The sequence below is a fragment of the Micropterus dolomieu genome, linkage group LG19, assembly GCF_021292245.1.
Source record: "Micropterus dolomieu isolate WLL.071019.BEF.003 ecotype Adirondacks linkage group LG19, ASM2129224v1, whole genome shotgun sequence".
NCBI lineage: Eukaryota > Metazoa > Chordata > Actinopteri > Centrarchiformes > Centrarchidae > Micropterus > Micropterus dolomieu.
Genome location: NC_060168.1, coordinates 20271517 through 20282229, shown reverse-complemented (window position 1 = coordinate 20282229; position 10713 = coordinate 20271517). Strand labels below are relative to the sequence as shown.

At 39.5% G+C, this 10713-nt stretch overlaps 1 protein-coding gene across 1 annotated transcript; it reads right to left on the bottom strand.

The window, feature by feature from the left end:
• Positions 1-1532: 1532 nt before the first annotated feature.
• Positions 1533-5306, bottom strand: p2ry4 (pyrimidinergic receptor P2Y4). The gene is made up of 2 exons (XM_046031675.1): positions 5059-5306; positions 1533-3768 (listed from the first exon to the last, which is right to left on the bottom strand). Exon 2 carries the CDS (start codon positions 3716-3718, stop codon positions 2624-2626), a length of 1095 nt encoding a protein of 364 aa, XP_045887631.1. The 5' UTR covers positions 3719-3768; positions 5059-5306; the 3' UTR covers positions 1533-2623.
• Between the last annotated feature and the right edge of the window lie 5407 nt (positions 5307-10713).

The window sequence follows — 10713 nt, the reverse complement described above, 5'->3', positions numbered from 1 at the left end:
AAAAGAGTTGTATGATGCACTCATGAACTGGTCCCTGCGTTAAGTTGTTAACATTGTATGATGATAAATGCCAATTTTAGGGGGTATTGCCCAATTTCATTGTCCTACTTGCGCTAATGCAAATGTATGTTGACCCATGTGAGTTCATTTTTCCAGAGCCAATGCTGCCTAAACTATGTTAGGACTATTCTGTGTTATTGTCGCATTGAATGAAGATATGCAACTTTATTCATAGTTTATTTGCAATGGCAGGAAGTTTAACATATTCAACCAACTGGCCTGTGGGTCTGTCATAACTCATGTGCTGTGGACAAACCCTCTCTGCATTATTTTAAATTCCTGTCAAAACCCTGACGTTTCCAAAGGTACCAAATACATAAGGCTTTGGATTATGTGTAGTAAATTATGCTTGTTGAGATCAAACCTATTCTGATTTTTTTATTTAAATATATATATATATATATATATATGGAGTTTCAGAGTTTTAACTTTGAAAATTTCAGTCAATACAAGCATCATGTAACTGCAAAGAAGCACTGTTCTAAGCTACAAAATGTACACAAGAAAGTGTCACACAGTGTGGTAACTGTAGGTTTTTTTTCTTACTTTAAAGGTTCAGTATAGAGATTCTGAACAGTAATATAGTAGCAAATCAACTATTTGCCATGTAACAATTATGTGGAGTCATGGCTCCTGAGCAGAGAAAGATATCACACTCCCTCTGACTGTGTTTTTATCCCAGCCTCTCTGTGCCTTGTTTATACAGCCAGTCTGGCTGCAGCATGTTAGTGTATGCGAGTCCCTCTGTGTGAAAATGTTAGCTTTGAGGAGAGCAATATAATGTCTGTTTCTTTTCTCCCAGTGAGAACACTGTGAATTAAGAATTGTTTTCAACCAAACCAGAATTGGTGATTATTGGAACAGTGGAACGACCAACAAAGACAGTTTTGGAGAGTTTTATTTTTTCAGTTTCTTACGGTGTGTGCTTTACGATGACTTCCATGGTCAAATTTATGTTTTTTTCCAATGGAGTCTGGTGGCGAGCGAGAATGATATATTGGCTGTTTCTGGTTAAACAAAAAGGATCTTACTGTTTAACAAAAAGGTTCATCTCTGTAGTGAACACTTCCATAATGTTGTCAGACACTTAGAATAACAACCTGAGCCCATTAGTGGCAAAAACAATAACTTTTAGTGGACATACTTTGACTGGCACCATTTGTCCCCAGCAGCCATTGCAGCTCGTTTCGCAGATGCCGACTGAGGCGTCCAGCCAGAATATTTCCTTGAATTAAGGGTTTATTTCAACCAAGTCAGAGTTGGTAGTCATGTCCTACAGCTTTCACAGATCTCTCAATATGCATGACTGATGGCAAAATATTTTGTTGTTGCTGTTTTTAGTCCCACACTCTGCTTTCACTTCCCCAAAATTAGCTATACTGTATCAACTGTTCTCATAGGGAGTAGAGTTAGTTTCAGTCTGACTAAGAAATTAGTAGGTGATTTCACACTGACCAGACAGGAAAGCTTCATTGCATAATGAGTTCTTTATATGTGACATACAGTTAACACCAGTAACTCATGTGCTCCCACTTTATGATACATATCAAACTAATTACAAAAACATGTGCAAAGATATTGCTCATATAATATCATGGAAACACCATGTGACTCAGAGCTGGATGTATACATCTGTTTCAGCATAGGTCCATACATCAACATTAAAAACAAGGGTGGAGGGGAAAATGCTATGTAGCATAAGGTAAAACTTTCCAACTCTGCTTTCACATCCTGCAAAACTATGTAGGAGTTCAGCCTAGATTGCTGATAGAAAAAGGCCTGTAAATTCCATTTATCAATCCCAAAGGTAAAAGGGTAAAAGTGGAAATCCCATATTCCTCTAATGAGGCGTGGGATGTTGGAAAATATGTCTCGTCCAGATCAGCCTCTCTGCTTTTCTTCATAGTTGAGCAAATAACAGCTGTGAAAGTTGACGGATAAAGACAGCTGGGGTCAGGAGCTGCACTGGTTGTAGCTGCAGTTTGAGGGTAACACACAGACATAGTTGATAAAACAGGAACGATTGCCTCATTTCTGTGGCAATAATCTGTCATCTTTGCTCAGACATAAACTGTAATATTTAGATGTGTGTCTGATCGTATTGCCCAAGATGACAACAATTCACTGACTGAATCATCTACAATTTAGTTTTATACACCTGTGACAACCAGGATGAAAGTCTTTTCTCAATTTCTGTTCCCATAATTTGAAAGTTTCTTCTGCATAGGCACCATTTCAGTATCCAGCAGCATGAATGCTGTCTGTTATAAGTTGAGTTTTGTCTAATAACTCCTCTGCACGTTAAGGAAAGGGTACAGACTCTTTGGTAAAAACAAACTTGAACTTCATCTTACGAACAGAGTAACCTCAAGAAAGTGAGGTGAATGAAAACATGGTCTTTAGGCATTACAGAGGTTTGATGGAGTGAAATTATATACTGCAAGTAATTGTTACAGTAAACTGATTCTCTTCAAAACCTCTCAGTGCAAAAAAAAGACAATCATACAGGTGCTTCTGCAATAGAAACGTTCTCTTAGCCTGGAGCAGAAATCTTTAATTCCCATCATCTCTCAATCTCTCCATTGGCTTCTCCATTGGAGTTCTTATAGACCAGACCGATGCCGTCATTGTTGTTCGGCTGTGTTTGTGCCCGTTCAGGTGTTTGGCTGCTTGTCGTCTGTCTTTTTCTGGTCAGAACAGACATCATTTTGGACCGGTAGTGATCCCCAGCCAGGAAATACAGAATTGGGTCAATACAACTATTGACACTCGCCAGCGGCCTGGTGATCTTGTAGGTAAAGTTGACAATGTTGAGGAATTTACAATTAAGATCTAACACACGGGAGGTGTAGTAGAGGGTCCGTGTGATGTGAAATGGGACAAAGCTCACAGCAAACACCACCAACACCACAATGATGAGCTTGATGGACTTCTGACGTGAGGCAGCACCCTGCTGGCTGGCAGATAATCCTCGTCTGGGCTGGCACAGGGTCCGTGCCATCAAACAATAACACACCACAATGACCAGGAAAGGGACTCCAAATAGCAGGACCATGACAACAGAGCTATAGTCCACATACTCCTCAAATGACTCCTGGTTGGTCGTGTCATGGCACAGGGTATCATTGTCCCTCCTGGAGGTGGTGACGAAGATGAGGTTGGGCACCAGGCACACAGTCACAATGCCCCACACCATGCCGCACACCAGGTGGGCATGGCGGGACTTCACCAGGGTCAGTGCCTTGATGGGGTGACAGATGCCCAGATAACGGTGCACGCTGATGCAGGTCAGAAGTAGGATGCTGCAGTAGAGGTTGGCATAGAAGAGGAAGCGCACTATTTTGCAGGCAGCCAGTCCAAAGGGCCAGTGACTGCGGTTGGCGTAGTAATAGATGAGGGTGGGCAGGGAGAGGACGTACAGGAAGTCGGACAGGGCGAGGTGGAACATGAACACTGTACTGGGGTTCCACGGACGCATCTTCAGGAACAGCCACAAAGCTGTGGCATTGAGCACGAAGCCAAAAACAAACACCAGACTGTAGGACACAGGCAGCAGGATGTATTTGAACTCCTCATCAAAGCGACAGCTAACGTTGAAGACCGACGTGAACACCGTCGACTGGTTATCTGTGCCACGGCTGCTGATGACTGTTTCCATGGTGATGTGACTTCTCAGTGTAGCGCTCTCAAGCCAGCAGATGACCAAACCTTCAAAGGAAGAAGACTTTTTATAAAGAAAATACACACAGATCAATAAAACTAAAAAGGTTAGTCAATTAATTGACAGAATATTAATCAGCAATTTTTCAAGAAAAATATTTCAAGTAAAACAAGATTGGATTTAAAAAGTGAATCTCTTTGGACCGTTTGAAGATGTCACTATTTTCTGGCATTTTATAGAACTAATGATTAACTGGCAGATTAAATGATAATGAAAATAATCGTGAGTCGGTGGCCTAAGACTTGCTAATTCATTGAGGGGTCACTTTTTGGTCTGTTTTTAACAGCAGCGGAAGAAGCATTCAGGTCTTTTTCTTAACTAAAACTAGTAATGCCACAGTGTGCACATAAGTTTTTACTTAAGCACAGTATTATCCTAAAGTATTCACTGCACAATGTCTTTTTTGTGTCATATGAATAGCCTACTATACACACATATACATGAATACACACACACAAACACACACACACACACACTCACACAATGACCAAGTTGAGATCCTGTGGGATCCAGACTGACAAACTGGTGATGGCTGACCAACCAGACATCTTGTTAATAGATGATGACCAGTGGTAATTGGAATACTGGGGGCTGTGACCCCCCCAAAACTGAACACCTGAACAACATCTGAAGTCTCTGTCCAGAAGAGTGCAGTCTTGAGGAAAGGGGATATATATATATATATATATATATACACACATACATACACGGACAGAGCTATATAGTATATATATACCCCAGACATACTAATATTTTACTACTTTTTTAACTTAAGGCTCCCTTTAATGTAAATATATAAATATACACATATATAAAAATTTCACGCAACTAAAAAAAATTACAGCCTATTTTAAATGACAAAAAAAATTAGATCAAATAATTTCAAAATTGGGATGAAACAGAGGACATTTTTAGTTCAGTGAGACTAGGGGCAGCCAGAAGAAATGTTGAGAAAAAACAATTGTGACATTGTGGTTTTTGTTAGACTTACAATTACCCCATGTGACGATTAGAAGTAGAAGCATAAAGTAAAAGTAATACAAGAGAAAGAATTTACTCCAGTAAAGCATAGCGCTTCAAAACTGAAGCCTACTTAAGTGCAGTAGGCTTTAGTAAAGGTAGTGGGCTACTTTAGACTACTTTTCACCGGTTTCAAGCGTTTAGACAAAATTTAGGTGTTCGACCACTTCTGTTCTCAACATGAGGTTCTAAAACAACTTTACCCCTTGGGTCGATAAATGTAAGAACCCAGTTCCTGTGATACCGTCGCTACTCACCCCAGCGGGATCCTAAACAAGTGCGAGTGTCTCGCTGGTCTTGATCCCGGTGCAGAGAAGTCGTGTAATTTAACCAGCTTCACTTTCCAGCCGAGATCCAGAAGCTGCTCCTCTCAGCCCGGTCGTCTTGTTCGTCCCTGAGCACATTAGATACACACTTTAAAGTTAATTTAAAAGTTATTATTCGGTGAAAGTCGTCTTGGAGTCCATGGTACCGCTGCAGTAACGCTGAGCGCAAATACACTGAGAGTAGCCTACAACACTCTCCGGGAGAATTGGGAAGTCACAGTGCTGAGTAGACGAAACTGCCTCCCTAAAAACATCTTCAGTGGAAGTTATTTTCAATTTAGTGAACCACGAAAATGATACCAGAGCGTATTTAGCTACACATAAACACTTCCACAAGTTCGACTTGAGATGTTAGAATTTCACCTTATAAGCAGCTTCTCAGGGACAGCACTTCCAAACTAATATGTTAATAAGGAAGAAAAGTCGCGAGAATAAGTCGCAATTTCTATATTTTTATCTATTATGATTATCATTAGCAAGTGTGCTTTTAAATGTCCTAATTCTGGATTAACATGGGTGCAGTAATTCAATTCTTGGAGTACCCTATTGTGTGCTCTTATTTTCTTCCACAACAGTCCAGAAATATTATCCCTGTTAATATGATTTGCTCATGACATCAATGCAGAACTATGGAATAAATTACACAACAGAGTATTAAGTAATCAGACTCTGGAGCCATGACAAATAGCCTACTGCTTCCATGCCCTGCATAACACATGAAGAAGTAGCACTCTGACACTGAATACTTTTACTTTTGATATTAGAGAACCTTTTGCTGCTAATGTTTCCATTCATGAGTAAACTTTTGAATGCAGAACTCCATTGTGATATTTCAGATTTTAGGCCTACTTAATGTGAATACTTCTACCACCATGAAACTTATTCCCATGACAACATGGCAGTCAATAATGTTAAATGCTACAACTTTTAAGCTAGAAGTTAATATTTGCACAGCTGTACAATAGTCTGTAGCGGTTATAAAAACACAACATTTGCTCTCTGGAGCTATGAGGTGTTAATTGGTTCGTCTCCTCTCCTCCTTCAGGACATAAGGTGTGGAACTGTAAAGTCTGATCATAAAGAAATAAAAGTAGGCAGGGTGAGCAATGCTGTTGTCAGAGACAGATAAATGAAGGTGAGATGAGGCTGTTACTTAATAAGTTACCAAAAACTAACGACTGATTGACCCACAGTCACAAACAAGAACGTATCCGCTCTAATAACCCAAAGTTGTGCAAAAAGTGCTTTAACCAAAAAATAAATAGAGCAGAATTATCAATACACATAAATGTTATTTTCTGATTTTAAAGCATTACCTATATCTTGGCAGTATTTGGAAGTTAATTTGAGATCTATATAGACCAATAACTTATCTGAAATAGTTTAATCCTGATATGGTCAATAAAAGTAAGGGTGGGATGAACTTCAGGTGAAAACAAATCCCTCACATACGGAAAGTCCAGAACCCTTCAGCCCATTCCCATAATGCATATCTGTGTTTGGGTCAGCTTGGTGGCAGCAGTGCCTGTGTTTGTGAATGGTTTCTGCGGTTAACATGTCTGGAATGTGAGTGGGCCACTGACAACGCATGTTCTTCATCAGAAATCCATTCAGTACAGCATTGGATTACAGAACCTCACAGATGGAAAAACGTGTCAACACATAAACAGAGCTGCTTTTATATACTTTTCTGTTTCCTTTTTGTCTTAAAAGTCCACCCTCCACCCAAAAATGTGTTTTGCTCATAATGACTTCACTTGGATGTTTGAGCATGACTGTCCAGAATGATGTTTGTGACACAAGCGGATGTGTACTATGATTTTGTATTTTATAGTGGTCATATTATTATTTATATTATGCTCATTTTCAGGTTCATCATTTTATTTAGGGGTTGTACCAGAACAGGTTTACATGGTTTCATTTTCAAACACATTGCTGCAGCACCTCTTTTCACCCTGTATGTTGAATGCTCCATTTTAGCTATGGATGATGCATCGCACTTCAAAAAGATCTTTGTTGGGAGTTCGACATGCACCCTACCTAGTTAAGGACTACTAGCCAATCAGAAACAGAGTGGGCCGGCCCTGAAAAGCCTGTAAACATGGCTTAGGTTCAGATGTTCCCCTTATCAGCTTAGTAACATGGACTGGAGCAAGAGTTTCAGAGTGGTGAGTTATTAATCTGTAACAAATGTATCTTTCATCCATAAAGTTTTAACTGTGCTCTGTCTCTACATCACAGTAACAACTTTATAACCATTGACTGCCTGGTGGGTAGCTAGTGTTTGGAAGGGAGAGGAGAGACAGTTTTGTCACTGTGTGCTGCAGCACAGTGTGTTTTTCCACCGGTGTTTTTGAGGGTGTGCTTGACTAGTCGGTAGGCTAGCAGTATGAAGCGTATTTTGCTGTGACGTCACAGCAAAGCGGAAGAAAAGGCTGGACTACAAACAAGCTGTTTTCAGGCAGTTCAGAACAGTGTTGTCTGTGAGAGATGGGAACTCCCTTTGGGGTGGAAATCGGCTTTTTCACTTTGCAAACCTATTACATGCACAAAAAAGGTATATAACACAATAAAGGAAAAGGAAAAAGCATAATACCACCTCTTTAAAGCCAATCATGGTCCAATATGTAACTTTGAACATGGCACTGTGGGGATGTGATTATGAAGAATGCTTTTTCAGTGAAGTGAAGAAATGTTTGAAATGACAAATACTTGCACAATCATAGATTATGGGTTTTTCGGTAACAGAGGAGAATATGTAATTTTAAGAATTTTTAACAAGGAAAAAAAACATACCCCATACTAAATATTATTCAAAGAAGACTACTTTGACATGTCTTAAAAAACATGTCTGGTGGGGATCTTTAAACTTTACTTTGTCTACATGTGCATATGTTTTTCAAGCATAACTCAATAATCATGAAACACGCTGCTACATCATCATGGACTAACAATGCCAATTTAAACTCCCATTCAATTAAACATGGGAGTTTTAAAAGATAAAACATTCAATAATTTCCACCCATTTCCATTAAGTTGCAAGTTGCCAAAGCACCCAGCACCCCTATAGGTGATGATATCACCGCTGTCAGTAAAGCAGTGACTCAGTGGTCACTGACCTGCTGCTGCCACAAGACAGAGGGATGTGTTTGGACGTGCTTTAATAAGTAACTTCCTCAACTAAATGTTACAAGCAAAAATACAGACACTCACACACTGAGTGGAATATTTAAGAGTTATTTTAGGATCGGATTCACACGTGTCTCATATCTTTTTGTTGTGGTCTATTATTTAACTAAGCTGACAAATACTGCCCTCGCATGTGTACATGGCCTCTCTGTCAGTCAGACTGTGTCACAAATATAACTGATGTAATCATATTTAAAGTTGTTTCACACGGTTCAGTCATCCAGACTAAGGAAATAGTATTTATGCGCTTTTCAAGAAAAACCTCGGTGCTCTAGAGTAACTTCAACAAAAATGGAAAATATCAATGGTGTAAAAACCTAGAGAGAAATAGAAATCAGACACTGATATGTGTGCTTGCTGTGACCTAATAAAAAAAAAAGACTATGATGCGTGACTAAACCTAGTTGGCGACACACAGTGTGTTGGTACTTGCATGAATTCCACTTAAAGAGAAGCATTGTCTTTTTGTCATGGCTTTTAAGTATTGTAGAAAAGAAATGCCCAATGACTGTCATTTATTTTGTAAAATAAATATGGTTGTATCTCTGGTGTCACAAACTCTCTACTCTTAGTTAGTAGTGACGCATGCTGTCTGTTTAAAAAAAGTAACCCATATGCATTAAGTAAACAACCTACAGGCAGCGTAGTGTGATGATGTGATTTGAGCACTGAAATGGAACAGACTTGATGCATGGATTTCTCTGTTTCCACTTCTGCTTGACAGCATGAAATAACACTTGTGATTGCTTGGTGACAGTCAAGAGTTGTTTTATGCACTTTACTTTATAAATGTTGCATAAAACAGGCACAGTAGACAGAGGTACTGATTAAGTGACATGATAACAGTATGAGACAGAAAACAAAATGAGATATGACAGCTCCTTCTATACCAACTTTACAGACAGTGTTCCAGTAGATATGTACAGCTATGGATTTTACGCTCCATAGGTTTAATAGAGGGCTTTTACAAGCTCAGATCCAGGCTCAATAATAGCAGAGTAATGGAAAGCAGACAGTAGAAGGGATGAAGGCGAATGATAAACACTAGCCTTGAGTGAACACTGGAAATTGAAGGACTGTCTTTTTATAGTCATTTAAAATTAATTTAAAACAAAATCAATGAGACCTTGATACCATAATCAATATTTGTATAGGTGTCACGTGTAACCGGAGATACACATCAAGGTTTTCCATTCATATCAACCACCTCTTTCATTATCCACCGAGATGGATGGGTGAATAAAGCAGACTGTGCAACGAGTTCTTTCTGCGTTGTGTTCCCTTTGCTGTGTTGACACAGACAAACTATTGTTACAGTACTGATCGAGTAAATGAAAAGATGGCAGGGCTGTGGTAAAGTCCAGCTGATGTGACTGAGATCCGATCAGTCGGCCTTCCTTTCATATCTCGGTTCTAACAAGTCTTCCAGTTCTAACTGAGCAGACAACATGGTTTTGTACCATCAATGTTTTTCATCTCTGTATGTCAGTTCCAGTTCCTGGGCAGGTTCTCGAGGATCCTGCGTCGGTGTGAAGGGTTCATTACTCCGGCAGCGCGAAGATCCTCTTCAGTGATACTACTGTGGAGAGGACAAAATGACACTGAATCAAACTTTGTAAAGTTTACAACTTCACAGTCTCGCAAATCTTTGTAAGTACACATGGTGCCAACATCTTTACATCAACACACCATGACTGGATTTATGTTTAGCACTTTTTAGGGTCTAACTGCTAACCTGACAATCATTCAGAAGGTGAGGGTGACACGCTAGTCATTTATCAAGTATACAACTGATTATTGAAACTTTCTTGTGCACATGAAGGTTACCTCTACAAACAACCATATCTTGCCCACATAAAGAATGGAATCAAACATGACTCACACAATGTGTTTCTAGTTACTCATACCACTTGTGCTATATTTTTTATTCTGGTTTGTGTGTTCTCGTGTTCATTTTGCAAAGGCACCACAAAGTTAAGCAGGTCTGTGGTGAAAAAATTAACACTGGGTTTTGGTGTTGACAGCTTTCATGTTACAACAAACACTGCGCACTCTGTGCCTTAGGTTTTATTTAGATACTAAAAGAGAGGTGTGTTTGGGGAAATTTGCTAGATTGCTGTTGATATTAGTATCTCAGCCTGTCACACCCTGTGGTGTGGTGGTTGCTCCTTGCATGTCCAAACCCTGTTCCTCCTGGCTCCCTCACCTTTGTCCAAATTTACACTTTCTGGCTCTAGTAACTGCAAAAAACACCTCCTGTCAGTTTAGTAACAGTACATTCACATTTATTCATTTAGCTGACGCTTTTATCCAAAGCAACTTACAATTGCTATATATGTCAGAGGTTGCATGCCTCTGGAGCAACTAGGAGTTAAGTGTGTGGCACAGGGACACATT